The sequence below is a fragment of the Sesamum indicum genome, linkage group LG9 (assembly GCF_000512975.1).
Source record: "Sesamum indicum cultivar Zhongzhi No. 13 linkage group LG9, S_indicum_v1.0, whole genome shotgun sequence".
Lineage (NCBI taxonomy): Eukaryota > Viridiplantae > Streptophyta > Magnoliopsida > Lamiales > Pedaliaceae > Sesamum > Sesamum indicum.
This window is the reverse complement of record NC_026153.1, coordinates 1,307,729-1,327,365: the sequence shown is the minus strand read 5'-3', so window position 1 is coordinate 1,327,365 and position 19,637 is coordinate 1,307,729. Positions and strand designations below refer to the sequence as shown.

The following is a 19,637-nucleotide window of genomic DNA, read 5'->3' as shown; positions in this document are numbered from 1 at the left end:
ATCTGTACATACGTATACAAATAACTAAAATCTTAATTGTGGGTTTCCCCCAAGTGAGTGTGGTTGGTGTTCTGTTTGTCGTCCTCAGATCCTGAAAAGATTTTTCAATTCTTGAAATGGGTTTTTTCAGAGAAAGGGGCCGCCTCCCAGGAAACCCCAAAAGGGAAGAGAAACTCTGTGGCTCTCAGCAAGGCCCTATTTATAAAAGGTGAAAAGAGGAGAGAGAAACAAGAGGGAGGAGAGAGAAACGTGTAAAATAAACAAGAATCCAGACATAAAAGATGGGGAATGAGGGATTGAATTGAATGAATGTGGGTGGGTTCCTTTATCCGCCAAATACTCTACTCTTCCAACATCAAATCATTCAATTCCTACTTCTCACTTTTAATCAAATATCAACTTTATCTTCAACAATTTTTGCAATTATACTCAATTTTGTCTTACTCAACATAAATAAAAACTAATATCATATGCCACATATTTGTAAATTTTCAATAAAGACGATCAACATAATTGTTTCGTAATAAGAATTATTCAATATATTTGATTATTCCATTTATTTTTTTTTAAAATAGAACAATACAGTATAAAATTATAAACAAAAAATGAATTTTTTCTAATAATGATGATCAACGTCTCTTATACAATAAATTTTTCTTAATTCCTTCAATTAAAATACATAAGAAGTACATACGAGCCATTTAGATAGTGATATGTGTCTTTTTTTTTTTTCTTTTAATAATAAGAGGTAGGAGAATAAGGAACAACATAATGATGATGGTGCTTTCTTTTGATTACTACATTTTCCATGAGAGGTTGGTTGGAAGTATGTGGACTAAAATTGGGAATGTGATGAATACAAGGCCTTGAAAAGAGAATATGTGCGCCTCAAACTTCTCCTAGAGTGTATCCAACATGGATTGGTCAGCTCTTCTTCGTGCAGTCAACAAATAAACTAAAGTATCTCAAGTTCGTCTACGTCAAAAGTGCTAAGATGTGTAACAGGATATTAGTCAACCTGCACAACTTCGAATTGTTTCTATTAGATGGCCGGTAGATTATTTTTTTTTCCCGTTTTCAGGGTTATATAAATTTCATAAGAAATGACAGATGAAGGGTTAGATCTGGAAACATGGTAAGATGAGATAGATTTTAACTCTAATTAAAATTATTGCAGTGAATATCGATCAAATCCGACCAAATCCACCTCTCGCCTGCTTGTTATCATTTCTAATCCTTGTCGTCTTAGCCATTTTCTTAAAGGGTTAGATTTGGCAGCCACTCATAAGATGGGTAATGATGTGACTTGCAATTCGATTGATATCCCATTATATTGTGTGAGTTATTATGAAAATGTGTCTAACTAAAAATAAAAGATATTGAATAATCTTTTAAAACTCATTATTGACAATTACTGTTACTCAATCCCAAAACGAAGAGATTTGGATAGGCCCACAAACTATACCCAAAAGTTGATCGGGAATTAGAAATTTGTAATCTAAGTATACTTCACCCGTGCAATATCGCAAAACTAAAAATCTTCTTTTTTCAAGTTGTCCTATCACATACTAGGGCAGTAGTAGTGTGATTATGTCTAATCTGCAAGGATGACGATCTAATTTACCCATATATATATACATGTTGTCCAACACTTATGCTTGAGGGTTAAAGCAGTTTCAAAATACAATTTCAAAATAGTAGAGCATGTAAAACTTAGAGAAATGATGAGGCAAAAGAGTACTTTGGAATCTTTTTAAGGAATACTAGATTGCTTAAAATGCTTGAATGTAATTTTGAGACTGACGGAAATAAAGCGGATTAGGAGGGCGTATTTATAGAAATAAGAGGAGTGCAACTAAAGCGGATTCTTGAAGTTGAAAATTTCAAAAGATTTCGACGGTCAGCACTGAATTATGCTGTAGTTTTTTATTGTGAGATTACCCCCAAAAAGCCTGAAATCAAACATTCACTTAGATAAATACAACATCCATAAAGACGGAAATCATACAGAAGTTCACAAAGATCACGCTTCTTCTTATTCAAAAACTAGAGCAAAGGCATCAAACAATGTCCTGCAAGCAGCTATGGAGTTGAGTCCAGCCACTTCAGAACACTATCTTCTCCGACTATCTCCCTAGTATAAAGGGATTTGGGGGCGGAGGCGCTACTTCCCAGAATAAATATCAGTGAAAAGAGAAAAGACAGTAATCATTTACAATTAAATCACTTATGGACAACAAAAGGGTATAACTACAACTGAATGTCGATAAAGAAACTTAATCATATGATCATACTCCATAAGAAGATGGATATCTCAGAGGTAATGACCCTGAGTGAAGGGTGCAGAAGTCGCCAGTAAGGGACGTTCTAAAATGTTGGATTGGAAAGTAGCCATGGCGAACCCTGCTGCCTGTGGACCTCCAATTGATGGATTTGGAGCAGAACTGCAATTTCCAAACAGTAAGAAAATATAAATATTAAGTGTATCAAGATTCTAATTACTCTGTCTCTCTTTCTCCCCCCTCTCTGTGCAAATCATATTTATAGAAAACCATGTGACGTACCTGAAAGACAGGGATAGGGAAGGCTCTACAGACGTAGTTATGACATGGTGATTAGAGGGAAACAGTGACCAGAAAACTGAAAAGCAGCAGCGAGCATACAATTATCTTCTCTAGTTGAATGAAGAAACATTATTACAAGTAGTTAATTCATATCCTAAAGGATGTGAGCAGGAAAAAAGTACAAATGTTACCTGATTGTGATGAATGATCTATAAGACCAGGGCAGATCATCAGATCCTGCAAGTAAAGTTAGAAACTGTGATAAACAAAAACTTTCATCCAGGTCTCTTATAAATCATTAGCAGAAAGAGAATTAAGAGAAAACACGAAACTTAAGGATTACCTCTTTGGCACCTTGATTTTTGTGGGCCATGTCTGTAAGAGATACAGTTGCAAATCAGAAGAATGTGGAACTTCAGAGAGGCAACTAAAAACATCCAATGACGGCAGGATGATAACGTGGAAAAGGAATGTCAAAGAAGAAAAAGGATGTGATTACAAAATCACAGCATTCTTCAGTTTAATGATTTAACCAAAACAATTATCAGGAAAATGACTCTTGTTTGTTATCTTATTCTGTAATACAATAGTCTCACATCAAATGATTCTTTTTCTTAACAGAATCTCAGTGGGAACCTAGGTCTTAACACTATCCTGAATCAGATATCTACAAATTTTAAACAAATATACCTAGTACAGTGCGATAAACTTAAAGACAAAGAAGCAGACCTATACTACATCTTATGGAAATGATATTGTGCATGAACTTATTCGAAAAGCATATTGATTCCGTCACTGTTTCCTACCACAGCTAGATTCTGCTTTTCTTTTCCCCAAGACAGTAAATTCACTATATAACAAGGGCAGTATTGTGGTTGATGGGGTCTTGTACACCGATACTTGGTTTCCCCTTGTTGCACTTAGTTATGTGGTACTAAGTCAAATTCTCACCAATTCACAGATTACTTGTCCCATTATATCAGTTCTGTCATACAATATTTGGGTCCTATTGTTTGGCAGAGAAATAAATGAAAAGAAAGCACCAAATGCCATAATTAACATCTCAAATTCTCAATAACCATGAAATACCAATAATACAACCTCTACCCAAGTTTGGAGCACTGGGGTTTACTGCCAGAGTCAAGCCAAGAAAACAATCATCCGTTGAAGTGCCAAAGTCCCACAGGTTCAGTTCAAGATTAGGTTCAGATCCTACACACATGTCATTAAGTAAGAAAAGGATCATATATCTTAGCTACATCATTGACAAGTACACCAAATACCAAAAAAACAGTTACCCAGAGTTAGTTGAAGTGCATCTCCAGGTGAACGAGGAACCCACGTGGCGACCTAATCATTGGAGAAGTTAAGTACCTATGAGAAAACAGTGTAAGCTTACACAAACCTATTACGCAAATTACGTGGAAAAACGGATGCTGCAAGCATTGTTCTGCAGTTGGTCTCTTTAATGGATCCCAGGAACAAAGTTGCTGAAATAGACAAAAGTATTAGATCAAGCAGACTTGCATCCATAAAATACACCAAATTAAATACACAATTGAAGCTACCTTGATCAAGTCAATTGCTTCCATGCTCGCATTTGGAATAATATCAGAAAGATCGGCAGGCATGATCTATCAACAATCAACAAGATTAATACCAAAATCAGTTAGATAGGGAGGAAAAAAAAACTTAAGCAATAGTATATGCTGCGCAAGTTGAAGTGAACTCACATCTGAACAAGTGATATTAAGTAACCGAGAAATGTTTGTAGCTTCAGGAAAAGTATTCCAGTCGGGTGCCCCAAGTACACAGCATATCTTGTATAATTGATCAATCTCACTGCCCATAAATGGAACAACATTCACATGTTACAAAAGGATGCACCTCCAGATAATTCACTTGCATAGTCTTTTAGCTCTAATGGATGTTTGACATACATAATAATCTCATTAGATACAGCAAAATTAAAGAACATATATGTGATGTGCAGGAAAGTATTGCAATTCACATGGTGACAAAAAAAAGACAGCATTTAAAAAACTACCTACCATGCGGCATATGGAAAACAACATTGTAAGTGGACATAAATATATTCAGGGACTAGATCATGAGGTCACCTTTCACCGGGAAAAATCGGGCAGAAAGTGAAAAGCTCAGCCAGTATTGCACCAAGAGCCCACATATCTGTGAGGAATTATGCATTTGTGGAGTTATTGTATAAAAGAATTGAAAGAGAAGAAAAATTAATGCTTTAATCTCTTGTATGCAACATGTCTTATGGCACAGTCAAAATAGAGCCCAGAAGCCACCAAGATTATAAACCAACAATCGAGATGAAAAACAACAAAATAAAGCAGTTCCATAGAAGTAATAGAATTACGAAAAGTTTGAGCAAAAAACAATCTTGCATACCAATGGCGGGGGTATAGGATGAAGATTGCAGTAATACCTCCGGAGCTCGATACCTAGCCAAAAGATTTCCAAAAGAAAAAAAAAAGAACAAGAGAAGAAAAGCACGTATAAGGCATAAATAGACTGTCCTGAATCACTAAAGAAAGCAAGAAAAGGTAAATGGTGTTGGCGAAGGTGACAAACCAGCGTGTTGAAACATAATCAGTAAAAGGAGGCGTTGAGGACAATTCTCTAGCCAGTCCAAAGTCACCAATCTTTATAATGTTATTTGTCACCAGCAAATTTTCTGGAGGGAGAACGATTTTAGTGAATTAGCAGGATAACAATATTTCCTTCTCTAGAAACAAAAGCTTGCCAAATCCAGATGACATGGAAAAACCTTAATATTAATACCAGGTTTTAGATCCCGATGAAAATATCCATGTTTATGCACATGAGCGAGCCCTTGCAGCACTTGAGACATCAAGGCTCGAATCTCTTCCTCAGAAAAAGATTGTTTCCGATCTTTCATTATTTGGTATAAGTTATGTTCCTGGAAATATGAAGACCAGCTCAAAACCATAGTGGAAAGTTGTCTTTGGTATAGTATTTTGAGCAATTTTGAAATCAGATTAACATATCCGACCACTTAAATATGTCATGAAGGTACTGTAACACAGGAAAAGTCCATGAATCATTCTGGAGCAGTTTATTTGATATCGGCATCTACCGGATAATAATGTAGTTGACACGGTATCTATCGTTACAATATGTTAGGATAAATATTTTCCAAGAATTTAAGTTCCAAAACATTTCCCTGTTTCCACACCTAAATTCATAATTAACTGCAATGCCTGCTGTTCGATTTGTGTTTACCAAGATGGCTAATTTCCAAATGAAATCAGTTTAAATGTGAATCGTACTTTCTGTCACCTCTCTTCCTCGTTTACTTCACCACCATATTCAGATATCTTCTGCATGTTCCCTTATTTACCCACTTCCACTGCATCAACTCATTTTGGCTTTTTTATTCTTACTGTTTTAAACCTTTGATTAGATTTCACAAGTAGAAATCTAAGTAAAAGTGGCAATACAGAGTAGAATAGTTAATGCAGTTCAACTTAAGCACCAAACCATCACTTTCATTAACTTAATCTCAACAACCTTGTTTTCACATTGAGATTCTCCTTGTTTGTGAGCATCCGACTCCAAGTTTTGCACCAAAATTGCATTTGTACAGTGCATGGACAAATACTAGACACTTGCCACCAATCAGAAGTTCATCATGCACATATTACTTTATTCTTGTCTATAACTCATTAATGAGAACAAGCTGTTAAAGGTCTAATATGTATCACATTTTAAAAGGATACGGTATACACATAAAAACATAACAGTAATCTGAAAATAAGTAATGATAAGCAAATGATACCATGTACTCAAATATGAAGAAAAGCTCATTATTTTGCCTAACAATCTCCAACAACTTGATGATATTGGGATGATTTAATCTGCGGAGGGACTGCACATAAGAGGAAATATAAAAAACGTTAACTACAATAATACAAGTGCGATCCATATGTAATCTTCAAGTTCCATCATGGGTATTAACTTCTATTAGATCAATTGACTAACATACCTTTACTTCTCTTAGGTTCACACATTCCTCCCAGTAATAAAACTTTCTCTTCATTTTCTTGACTGCAACCTGGAATAGATACTAGATGTCAAAATGAATCACCTTTAATACAAAAAGAATATCACCAGGAAATAGAAAACAAATGAGGAGAACAAATAGTGCTCACAATCTCAGATGTTTCGACATTTACGGCTTTATATACACTACCGCAAGTTCCATCACCAAGCTCATCCAAAATTTTATATCTGGAAGGACAATGGAATCAAAACAGCACTGTAAAGCTACTGCCAGAAGAAAGTCATAATAGCCTCAGTCAAATAATTTAAGAAAAAATGCTTACCTTTCCATTCTTTGATTTGCAATAACCGGCAACCTAATTTAGTTCAATGTAGTTCTAACCTCTTTAAAGAGGTTTCAACACTGTTTAAACAGTGTTCTTCAAGTAACTGTATGTACACATCTTTGCTTATGTCCACCAAATAATACAAAATGTAGTAAAGTGCTGGCTTTTCATTGTAAGAATGATTAAATATCAACCAAAATGATATCAACATGCTTATATGCAGCCTCTACTAGCTGCAAGCAGTGGTTATCATCTAAATATGGCCACCGTAATCCAATACGTCCTTGCTACAAAACTCCAGCAACGGATATCAAAAAATTATCCACATATGATCATGAAACTATCATGAACTTCAAATTTCATCCATCTGCCAAAAATCAAAGAGATCAACAAACAAATTAGCGTAGAATCTAACGATGACATCAGTGGTTAAAAATAAAAAAATGTACATAAAAATAAATTTGGCACTTTCAAAAATGTGAAATCAACTAAAAAAAACCAATAATGAAATCAGAAAGATAGGATGCTACTCCAATTTCTGACCAAATTGAGGTATATAATTGCAGATATCAGCTGTGTGAATACTACAATTGCAGATGCGAAGTTGTCCTTTGGTTGAAATTTATGATCCTCGTCACCTTAGGCATACTTTTAAAAAAAATTCAAATTTCTCGTGATCCTTTCCTTAGAGAGAAGATCACAATTAAAGTATTAAAAAAAAGCATCGATAATTCTTTCACGGGAAAATACAGAACTAACTAAAATTAACATTCCAAGAATCAAATACATTCCGCGTGAACTTTTCCTCCCAAAAAGGAAAAGTGCATAGCATAATCAGCTCATTGAAATTCTGAATTCACATAATCTAACGTCCGAAAAAACAACCAAAAATAATAAAGGCAGGAAAAAGAGGGGGGGGGGAAGTATAACTCCTTCGACATAATTAAACTAAATTACCAAAATAAGCGAAAATCTCAGTCTCAGAAAACCACAACACTAGCCACCACGATCAAGTTAAAAAAAAAAAAAAAGAAATAAAATCCAAAATTGCAAGCATTAAGAACACAGTCTAAATTCAAATTACAGATATCTGACCAATCGGAAGCATAAGTAGAATTTAAGACGACATCCACGTAATAAAATCTCCAACTCCCCCAAAAACAGTGAATAAAATCGAAAAAAATTAGCGGCCAAGTGACCTCACCTTATACGAAACAGCAACACGGCATGAGTGAAAGCTGAGAAGATCTAGAGAGAGGAATATAGGTGTGTAAGGTGTAGAGAGAGAAAATTGGATATTCGGATAAAAATGCAGTAATAAGAGAGGTATCGTTGAAAACAAGGGGGAGAGAGAATTGGATCAAGGGAGCGAGCTACGTTATGATGAATCATTATAATAATAATAATATAACAACAGAAAAATCCGCAGAAGTAGCGTTGGAGAAGAAACCAAACGCATACAAAATTGTATACATATTATATTATATTTATGCAGGACCATTTTTTTTTAATTATTATTTTTTTAATTAGAAAAAGATGTGGTGATGGAGAAGGAGAATTGGTCTTTGCCTTTGGTCAAATGACAATGTTGCCCTTCTTATACGTCAAATTTTACACTGTTTGTATCTGTTCCTTGTCCATATGATCAAATTGAGACTTTACACAAATAAAAAATGGTTAATTATATTTTGTTATTTAAATTAGATATTTGATTTTTTTTATTAATGTACCATCTCAATTTTATAAAATTTTTGCTATTTATAATTATTTTTTAATCAAGTTTTTGCAAAAAAAGTCACATACACTAGGTACTACATATGTGATATTAAGGATTATGTAATGTGGTATTATTTATATATGGACAATATGGGATATTTTTTTTCATAGAAAAATCAACAAAAAAAAAAAGGTCATATGTAACAAAGTGCAAAATTCGGGAAAATATATTTTTAGTTTCAATTATATTTTGCTCATGTATTTATCCACAAGGTAAAATATATATATGAAAATTGAAGTGGAATATAAAATATAATATTAATTTATAATGAAAAATTTAGATTACCAATAAGCATATCACACACACACAGTCCTCACAATTAATTATGTTATTTTATTCATTTAAAAAAATATGTAGCACATATATATAATTTAATGCAAAATATACTAAGAATTTGTAATAAATCTCCAATCATAATTTTTATTAACTTTCTTGAATCTTACACTCATAGACATTGCTATAGCTAGATGATATTGAATCTTACATGTTACATTGTAAACGAAAAATTTAAATCTGATTGGAATAAAAATTTTGTTACTGTTCGACAATGATCTTCCCAGTTGCATGCCCATCAATGCACTTACGCCATGCCTCCTCAGCTCTGCCTAAACGATGTCTGGAGTCAATAATTGTCTTAAGCTTCCTTTCCTTCACCAACTCAACAAGACATACTAAATTACGATCATCTTTAGGAATCAGCATCAGGGGTGCCAACCTCTTCCCGGAACAGGTAACATTTTTGACAATACAAGTCCACATAGCAGCAGCCCCTGGAGTGAGATCAATCATAACACCATTCTCACTCAAATTCGGCTCGAAAACGGACCACGAAACGCCTGTCGTACAATGAACAACAGCATCGTATTTCCTGCCTGACGGGCTCCTAAGAGCTGCCCCGTCTGGGGTCCTGTAATCAAGAACCTCATCGGCTCCGAGGCTTTTGACTAGGTCAACGTTTCGTGCTCCACATGTGGCTGTTACATGGGCGCCTCCCAGTTTTGCTAGCTGAACAGCGTATTGACCCACTCCGCCTGAAGCGGCGGTGACGAGGATGTTCTTCTGAGGGCCGCTGCCGTCGAGGTTGAGACCAGCATATTGGGTGAGTGCCATGTGGGCTGTAAGGCCTGCAATGGGCAGGCCTGCACCGTCAGCAGCTGACACTTCTGGAGGCCTGGAAACTGTCAGTTTTTCGTTAGCCACACCGTACTCCGACAACCCACCTCCTGGCTGTTGATTCAAATAAATTTGAGCACACATGTCCAAAAAGACAAGAAAGGATATATATGCACAAGCACTATAACTATATGTATGAAACTTAGGAAATTGTGTTGAATTCACTGTAGTGTGAAGAATTTATTGTGTTTGTGCAGCTTTTACTTGAAGTTGAGATATTGTTTTACACATAGAATGATTAAAGACGGGTGGATTATGAGGTAATTAAAAAACTTACTATAAGTCTTAGGATGGCGACAACTTTGTCGCCAGGTTTGAACTTTTTGACTCCGGATCCAACCTCCACCACTTCTCCAGCCACATCAGTACCTAAGAAAATGAAAAACATAGAATCAAATTAAAAGCTAGAACAACACTTCCCCACACAGATCATACTATTACAATAATTTGAAATATTATAAGATCCGAAAACTGTTCTTCTCGCATATATTGTAAAACCCAGACAAACGCAACATATATATATAATTATCAAACAATCACAAGTTTGGGTCGAAAAGACAAATTATCTAACGCGGCCTTGTCATCCCATTTAAGCCGACACAATTAATACTGCTATATACAGGAAAATTTAAGGTTACCGGGAATCAATGGAGAATTGCGAGCAAGAAGAGGACGCAGAAGGGCTTTGAGCTTGTAAGCTTTCCAATCAAAAGGATTTAAGCTCGTGGCTTCCAACTTTATCAGGACTTCATCTTTACTTGGAGTAGGAACTGGAACTTGGACGTGCTGCAACAATTATATATGCTTCAGTTTTTGAACTCACAGTATTACCTATTACAAATACTTGTCTACTTCAAACTATACTAATTCAGGACATTCAATCAACTCCTCAATAAACAGACAGAAACTTGTACAGAAATCAAATGTTTACCTTCAAACCGACCACTCCAGTGACAGAACCGTCATAGACGCATGCATGCATAAGCTTCCCCGCCATGGCCCAAATAAAAAATCGTCTTAGTTTCAGGATCGATTGAGAAAGATTCAAATTTTTTGGCTCAACTAAATTGGGTTGGTGGCTTCTTGCGAATCATAAATCGTTAAATAGAGTTTCAACCAACGAATTGGGTAGGTGAAATGACAAGAATAGCCCTTGTACATGTATGTGCCTTGGTGGTCAATCCCTTCACCAGTACCTTTAAGGGCTTTGAGGTCCTCTCAAACAAGTGAGTCCCCCCTACCCTCATGCATCATCAGTTCATGGACTAGTAGTACTGTTTGATGGGAGCAGAGAGGCGGTTTCCCTTTTCACATTGGTTTGGTGATCTTGAGGCCTTGAATAAAAGTAAACATTTGAAATATTCAACCATCACTCCATCTTCTTTGATTTGCTTTCCATTTCAATTCAGTCTCGTGCTTTTCAACTATGTGTGGCTAGGTTTTGTTTCTTTCTTTGCAAGATAAGACTTTTATTTATTTTAGAAAATATAGATACTAAGATTTATTAAATCCTTGTAATGAGCTAACAGGATGGGGAATCCTAGTCCTTGCACAATCCCAATTAGTACACTAGAAAAAAAACAAAAAATACTATGATTTATACTTTTAATGGTTATAGATTAAAAGTCATGATAAATAATTATTATTAATCATAATTAGATACAAGAATTTAATTTATACACTATGAAAAATAATTTTTATCAAGGTTATGAGTTACAGCCCTAACTTTTAACCATAACAAAAGTTTTAGTCATACTAGTAAAAATCACGACTAACAATTATTGCATGACTTTGATCAATAATTATTTATTATAATTATTATTTTTAATAATGATGATTAATTATAAGTAAATATTATATTTTTTTTGTAGTGGCACATGCAACTTTAGTTTATTTTTTCCCAATTAGTACATGCAACCTCTCTTTCTTTTTTTTTTTTTTTAATGGCATGAGATTCTGGGCCTTTACGAACAATTTATGTTACCCGAAGAATCGAAATCCAGTTAATCTTAATCACTGCGTCCGCTCTCACGGCCCATACTGAAAGAAGACTTATCCATAAATGCCCAATTAACTACTAATTTTGGGGTTTTGAAACTTTAGAAAAAGCCCGGCCCATTTCTCTCTTGATACCATCTTTTTTTAGACTAAAAGGTAATTATTGGTTCCTATTTTGATCATTAATGATGAACTTATGTCACTGGCCATTTGATTGAATTGACATCATCTCATCTATAAAAAGAAAGATCCTGAGTGGAGAATGCATCACGCACCTGTGATGGTATAAATTCGTGCAATATTTCTAAATTCCAACTATTTCATAACTTAGCCTGAAAAGTGAAAACCTTTGTTCATGTACAAACACTTGATTTCTATACATTTCTTGGCAAGACAACAAAATCTTTCACCAATCCAAATTTTTGAATCTTCTGATCACATCTATCATAAATGTTTTCCTATTGATTTCATGGTATGTATGTCGCAAACAAATTCAGTGTCCTAAATTCTATGATTTACTTACTATATAGAGCTCCACAAATTGGGATGTCAATTCAAGACATTCTGAGTCACATATGCTACAGCATTATTGCTGTTGTTCCAAAAGTCTGTCACAATTTTAGCAACCATCTGTCTGAAAGCCTCCAAAACCTCCGGAATATCTTCCACCATGTCATTAAGCGATGTCTTGGACTTGTCCACCAATTCCGCCGCTGTTCCAGCCAAGCCAGACGATGAACTCAGAATCCCTTCTTTAACAACATTGAAAAGAGATGAGAACGCGTTGCTAATTGCCTGGATAATGAGATTAGACAAATACTTCAATACCGTTGTGATCAAGTTCCTGAAATGGTCCAGAAGTCGTTGGCTGCCCTCACCGGGAACTTTGAGGGCTTGAATCATTTGAACAAGGACGTGAGCTGCAGCGTTGAAGATAAGACGTGTTAGCAGGTTCGACAACATGCTCAAAACGAGGAAAACGAGCTTCAATAGGACAACAGCCATTGCTGAAGGAAAGAAAGAAAAGAGTTGGTTGGTGGTGCAATGAAATTATGCTCCAGGATGATGTAAATTTGATGAGTTATTATATGGTTTGAGCGTTGAAATTGTTGTCTGACCTGTTTAGGTTGAGTATTTAAAAGGGTAGGTGTTGCCTGCACATTTTAACAATTCAAAGTCATCAAGGAAAAACAAATGGACAAGGGAGATTCTAGGTTCATGTGCAACATAAAAAAATTTGAGGAAGAGTGCTTACAATTGCCCAGGTCTAAAACTATGTAATTGGTCTGTTATTCAGAATTATGAAGTCGCAAGCTGGTTTATCTTATGAAAGTTTGACCTTTGTAGATAGTTCTACAAGTCAATTTGTCATCCGAGGTTCCATTTCTATGTTCAACTTCACATTCTGTTCGAAAAGTAGCATTGGAATATAGTTAAGAGTTCGATTAGCATAAATTCCCGAAATTTGAATACAAAGCCCTTGAGGCAAACTTCTTGTCCATGCTTGTATACCATTCAACCCTCCGTATACATACAGATATATACGGATTACGTGATCTTTATAACGTCAGATGCTCATGTGAAGTACAATACAACTTGCACATCAATTTACAATAAAAGATCCAAATTGTCGCCTGTCCAAAGAACTAGGCATAAGTATTGAATATCGTTCGAACGAAAAATTCAAGTATGTCCAAGTCAAACAACAAAGGAACTTCAGAAAATGAGACAGTTCAAAATTGGGCAAGAACAAAAATTTTCTTTATAGCAAAATCACCGTGTGAAACTTCTATATGTACATTATTCTGTCTGCCATCAGGAAACAGCATATACTATATACACCTCCACATTAAAAAGCAAGAAATCTAATATACACAAAATAGGCCTAATAAAGAGCATAGAACATACTCAGTTTTCCTCGAGCATATATACAGCATTCACACAGTTTTCCGCTTCCCATAAGAAGGAGCCAAAAGCAACAGCTTCCAGCAGAAATCTCTTCAAACTTGCAAACGAAGTGGTAATTACATCGTTGGTCTCTACCAAACCTGTCTCCTCGTCTCCAAAGAGCGCGGAGCTGTGTCTCTCGATCAGATTCACTGCCTCTTTGGACTTTGGTTTTGCACACATCTGAATTGTTTCCGCATCAAATCCCATAACATAAAACCTGAAGTTTTCCTGTTTACTCCCCAAGCTATAAGAGACTCGACCCACAGATGATGATTTTGCGCTGCCAACACGGCCAGAGGTGATGTAGTCTGATCCCACTGAAAACATCTCAGGAGCGGAAAGCTGATTCCGAGCACCAATGCCAAAGTGGGAGTTGCTCAGGTCTAGAACCCGTTCCAGATGGTGCCTCAAAGAAGCGGACTTCAAGAAATATCCGTACAAGATAGAAGCAGCATAAAGTTTGCAGAGCTTGAGCCGTTGTATCTCAGTTGTGGCCCAGCTGGCTGTGACATTAGAAATTGATCTCCATCCAACAACAGCTCTTAGATGTTCCCTAACCATTTGCAGAACCTCAAAGCTATGGATAGACTCAAGTTCCCAGTCCTTTGAAGGCCAGATCTCAAGCCGACCATTATACACGCCTTCGGAAAGCCGGGGGATCAAATGAACTCTCATCTCATTGAACTTGTGGAATATGAGCATGTACATAACTTCTTCAACTGCATCCCGGCATTCATGCTCCTTGAATTCAGCAATCCTCCTGCCATTCATTTTTTAAGTCAGCAAGAAAGTATGAAAAGTCAAAGCCGTCGTATAAATTGACCAACATTACCACGGTTTCTCAGGTTTATCAGCATTTGTTTGGCCTACAGTTAATTATTTCAAGAAGTGGTCATTTAAGCAATACTATGTCTCTACGTCCTGTAACAGCACGCCTTGAAAATGCAGTAATGTGAAAAGCATCAGTATAATCCACGTCGACGTTGTATTTGCTCCACCATCACCTAGAGGTGCCGAAAGAGAGATGCAAGGAATGCATCAATGCATTATATTTCGGCCACTCCATGTCCGGTGGCAGTACTAGTACACGCTCCTCCAGCCTCTACATTCTTGAGGAACTTGATGCACTAGTACACCGTCTCCGGCCCATGCCATTCTCAAGGAATTCTGCGCTTATCCAAAAACGTGCCATCCAGTTCGTAAAAAGAAATACAAGCATATTGCTAAAATCCAAAGTAATGGTACAAAATAATTCAAGCATCAACAACACACAAACCAAAACTATACATGTATAGAGGAATCAATATATTTGCTTTCCCAACTCAAGCCTTGATATAATCTAACTACGACAACAAGGTTCGCACAATAACCTTACGCTGAGTATACACATAGCTTAGGCAATCAACATATCACTACAAGGAGAACTAACTCTACCAATCACAAAATTTGCATCTTTTGTAAAAATTAAAAAAATGCTGAGCTCTGCTTTATACCTAATCATTGATCTTTATTCCATTACAAGCCCGGAAACAATATTTATCAAAGGAGTGAAAGCTTGCACGAATTCAACCAGTAACTATAGGAAACAAAGATTTTTTTTTCTCTCTTAACACACACAATGTTACTCCGATCTGTTCTTTGATGGATGGAGAGAAAGACTTCTGACTTCACACATATATCTAACTTCAGAGAAGACCTTGGAACAATATCTAGACTTATAAATACACAACCTAGAAGCATATACATATATACTTAAGTTGCATAATCTGTAAATCATAGTTTCACGCTTATATGTATCTCATATTATTTGAACCTCAGATAAGATTTGAACTACCAAACCCAATGTTAAACAGATTATAATACAATAACCATAAGAAAAAGACAGCGTTGATTTTACCACAGAGACCTGTCACCGATATAATATTTTCTCAGAAATTCATAAATTCAGTAAATGCAATAAACTTGGGATAACCAAGAAAAGGGCATGGTCACCAACCTATGAAGGCAAGCTTCATCGGACCCGAGGCTGAGCTGCAAACGAGCCGCCGCTTCATCCCTCTCATTCGCCAGCCGCTCCAACTCCTTCCTAGCGGCTACCCGAAAGTTGTCGCGATCATCCAACAAGACACCACTCAAAAACTTCCCAGCCGTCGTCCTCGGCTCCAGCGGTGCGTTCAAGCCCCCAAACTCACGCTTGCTAGCACTACTGGTACTAGCCACCACAATTAATGGCCGTCCATCAACAGGCAGCCCAAAAGTGACGGGACGGCGGAGAACTCCGGCGGGCAGAGTTGGGAATCTGGGCCTGGCGTAGGAAACACAAAAGTCCATTCAACAATCACTCTGTGAAGTCTCGACTAACTGATTGGCTGATTCAAGTTGATAATGGAAGAGGGTTTAATGGGTTTTTTTGATAAGTGTAGGAATCAAGAAGTATTCTACTAGTATAGTAGTTCTGATTCTCCAATATATATATTTATATATATATAGAGAGAGAGAGAGAGACAGAGAAAGAAAGGGAAGAGAAGAAGGAGATAGATACAAAAGGGATATACGTATAGAGAGAGAGAGAGAGAGCGAACAAAGCGGATAAGGTGAGAGTCAGATTGAGAGAAGGAAAAGAGGGGATTGGCAATTATGATGGCGACAAGTGGGACATTGGAGCTGCTCCAATTCCCACTTATCAAAAAGATCTCCCCACTTTTCTTTTTCCCTTTTTGTCGTTAATTTTGATTTTTCTCATGTTCGGTTAATTATTTTTTAGTCCTTATGTTTTTAATTGATTTTCAAATTCATCTATTTTTTAAAAAAACTCAATTTCAATTTAACGCTTTATGAACGTTGGTAATTATATTAGGTAGATGCATTATAAAATTAGTAAGCGTGACATGTTTTTATACATGTGTATAATTTTTAAAAATAAAATATTTATAGAAATTGTATATTAATTTTTATAGGATAAAAAAGTACCTAAAAATATATATTAAGATAATAAATAATATAAAAGCAGTGATGTAATTTTTAATCCAATAGAAATTGTGTTCTTAATATTGTTCCTTTAAATATTTTCTTAAATCTTTCATAATTACAAATCCAAAATTAGTATTATTATGAGTACAAAAGTTGAGTGGGAATAAGCATAGACATCATAAGCATAGACATCATAGCATAAATTTTAATATTTGATCAGATTTGTTTAAGAATTGGTAGTCAAGTTTTGAAGTTGTAGGGATAGAAAACCTCAATTATTTCAAGTTAAATTATGTTTAGATAATGTGTCAGTGTCATGAGAATGAAATAATTAATTATGCTCCACAACTCTATTTGATTAAGGTACCTACAAAAAATAATTTAATAAACTATATATGAATCGTACTAAATAAAATAATGAAATATTCTGATGAGGAAGAACCAATAATTGCCACTCCCACTAATCAAAAATTGCAACCTAATTAAGAAAGCGACAACATATTATCTATATTATTATTAAGAGAAGAAGCTTTATAAATTTAAAGTGGTAGTTACGGTACCACTATATCAAATTATTTCAATACCAAAAATATTCTTCAATTTCCAACTTATATTACATTAACCACTCAATTAAGTTCCTTTACAAAATTAATTCCATGCAATTAGTATTGAAATAACATATTAGTATTTGTTTTGCAGTATATATAAAGTTATTAATATAACATATATTGTACAAAGTATCAATTTTTAATTTAATTTGGGGTAAAATATGTATTAATAATTAATGCATTAAAAATAATGGCCAGGTAGTAGAACCAGTCTCAACAGAACTAGTTCTTCTTGGAAATTGGAAGCTGGAACCATCCCATAGCATAAGTAGGAATGGCCTGAATAATCGACTTAATCAACAGCTCCCTCCCCACTTGAAAAAGAAGTTTTGCATTCCAACTCGTTATTCTCGCCCACACTTCATCTTGGATGGTGGCAAAAAAGTTTCATTTGGATCAAGCAACTCTAGAAGGAAGACCCAAATAACACACCAGCTTGTTCTCTCGTTTAATGGCAAGTTCGACAACAATATGGGAGCAAGTGTCCTCCTACATGTTCTTACTAAACACAACCAAAGATTTGGAGAAATTAATCTCCTGTCACGATGCTCGCTGGTATACCTCCAAAATATCCTGAATCACTCGTGTACTCTGAAGAGAGGCCTGACAAAAGATTAGCGTCATCCGCAAAGAGAAGGTGAGAGATGGAGGGAGCAGTTGTGCAAATGGACACCCCTTTAATCCAGCCATCAGCAGACTTTAACAACGAGCTGAAATATTCTGTATAGAGTAAAAATAAACATAGGGGGAGATGATTCCCCTGACGGAGTCCCCTCTAAGGAACAAGGGAGCCAAATTGTTTGCTACTAAGCATAAAAGAAAAGGAAATAGAGAAACACAAAGCATTACCAAGCAAATAAAGGAAGAAGGGAAATCGAGTTTAAACATCACCTGCTCCAGAAAAGGACCATTCAACCTTATATAAACTTTGCAGCAACCTTCAAGGAGCCACCCTGGCCCAATGATGACCCCCAACTAGCTGCCATTATGTCCTCGCACTGCTCCAATTGAAGCCATGCAACCTCAAATCTCCATAGACGGGAACACTGTAGCGTATATGCTGGCCTTTCCTCTAAATGAGTAAGTAACGCCTTATGAGTTATGATCCGAGCGACGGACTGTGAGATGGGCAACTGTAGCATCAGGAAATAAATGTGACCAAGTGACATTAGCAAATAAATATATTAATTGTTCACTATATCTAAAAGTAGTTGATCATTCAAAGGCGTTGAAATTATTATTATTATTATTATTATTATTATTATTATATGAGAAAAGAAAAAGCCCATAAATCCGCCCTATTTCCATATCTTATCAAACTAAATTTATAAGGACACTTGTGATCAGATCTGAATGACTTATTTATTTAATGCTATTATTATTATTATTATTATTATTATTATGCTATTTGTAAAACCTTTAAATAATATGTTATTTGTAAAAGGCAAAAGGAAAATACATGAGTGAAGCCAAGAAGTATAAGCTGAATCCAGCAAGAGTATTGGAGGCAACGAAGTTGGCAAGTGAAATAGCTAGGTAGCTGTCCAACGAGGGTCAGAAGTTGTATTTTTGATTCATTTTTTAGATATTTTTTCTTAGTATCTAAATATCTTTGGATTGGCCAATGAGCCATAGTTTAACTCTAGGATCTTATTTCACTGTAACATATATAATGTTTTAGTTTAATAATAGGTGTTAATTAGGTATTTTATATGATACTAATAGATATACGATCGTTATAGTTATCCATAATCGTTAGATACAGATATTTGATATTGATAATTGTTATCGATTTATTTAAAAATAAATAATAATGCATTATTATCACCTAAAAAATAAAAAATATCTCCAAGTTGAGTGTGAGGCTGCAACGCAACGACGTATATATGTAGACAGTGAAAGACTAGACCTTGTATTTTTGTTTCTCCATAGATTCGAAGGTTTATAAAAGGACTGCAAATAGTTTGGGCTTCTAAACCCATGGACGGGCCCTTCATTGTGGGCTTAGACCTGAGATTCATTACCAAAAAATGATATTAGGATTTTACAATATCCCTAAAAAATTATCAGTTATCAGATATATTTTAACAAGATTCTTTGGTTCTTATAACATAGAAGCTTGTATTTTTAAATCTAAATACCTTGAAATTTTATTTTTAAAATAATATTTATGAAATAAATATAGCTAAAAAAAAGTTATTTGATTGAAAAAGGAAAAAGG

At 35.4% G+C, this 19,637-nt stretch overlaps 4 protein-coding genes across 7 annotated transcripts in view; all 4 read right to left on the bottom strand.

Annotated features, from left to right (window-relative positions):
* The window catches only part of LOC105170123, a 9,948-nt gene extending 4,046 nt beyond the window's left edge, over positions 1–5,902 (bottom strand). For 2 of the 3 annotated variants that reach the window (XM_011090745.2, XM_011090746.2), the window contains exon 1: positions 5,892–5,902. The gene's annotated coding sequence lies outside the window, so the exon portion shown is untranslated. Of the gene's footprint in view, positions 1–12; positions 292–5,891 lie in introns of those variants that run through there. The other variant, XM_011090749.2, reaches the window with a different exon arrangement.
* LOC105170125 (serine/threonine-protein kinase MHK-like) lies at positions 1,950–8,399 on the bottom strand. 2 transcript variants are annotated; one of them, XM_020696871.1, is made up of 18 exons: positions 8,145–8,399; positions 6,938–7,307; positions 6,764–6,842; positions 6,598–6,666; positions 6,391–6,480; positions 5,373–5,511; positions 5,163–5,265; positions 4,980–5,032; positions 4,685–4,751; positions 4,298–4,406; positions 4,133–4,198; positions 3,986–4,054; positions 3,863–3,914; positions 3,654–3,776; positions 2,908–2,939; positions 2,756–2,801; positions 2,565–2,640; positions 1,950–2,444 (listed from the first exon to the last, which is right to left on the bottom strand). In XM_020696871.1, exons 2-18 carry the CDS (start codon positions 6,943–6,945, stop codon positions 2,315–2,317), a joined length of 1,311 nt encoding a protein of 436 aa, XP_020552530.1. In that variant the 5' UTR covers positions 6,946–7,307; positions 8,145–8,399; the 3' UTR covers positions 1,950–2,314. The 2 variants fall into 2 exon arrangements, with proteins under 2 accessions (XP_020552530.1, XP_011089053.1); XM_011090751.2 differs by having other exon boundaries at positions 3,666–3,776; positions 8,145–8,397.
* Positions 9,111–11,193, bottom strand: LOC105170246 (putative quinone-oxidoreductase homolog, chloroplastic). Its single transcript, XM_011090917.2, has 4 exons — positions 10,822–11,193; positions 10,529–10,676; positions 10,168–10,259; positions 9,111–9,944 (listed from the first exon to the last, which is right to left on the bottom strand). Exons 1-4 carry the CDS (start codon positions 10,885–10,887, stop codon positions 9,252–9,254), a joined length of 999 nt encoding a protein of 332 aa, XP_011089219.1. The 5' UTR covers positions 10,888–11,193; the 3' UTR covers positions 9,111–9,251.
* Positions 13,628–16,411, bottom strand: LOC105170122 (UV-B-induced protein At3g17800, chloroplastic). The gene is made up of 2 exons (XM_011090743.2): positions 15,835–16,411; positions 13,628–14,598 (listed from the first exon to the last, which is right to left on the bottom strand). Exons 1-2 carry the CDS (start codon positions 16,167–16,169, stop codon positions 13,797–13,799), a joined length of 1,137 nt encoding a protein of 378 aa, XP_011089045.1. The 5' UTR covers positions 16,170–16,411; the 3' UTR covers positions 13,628–13,796.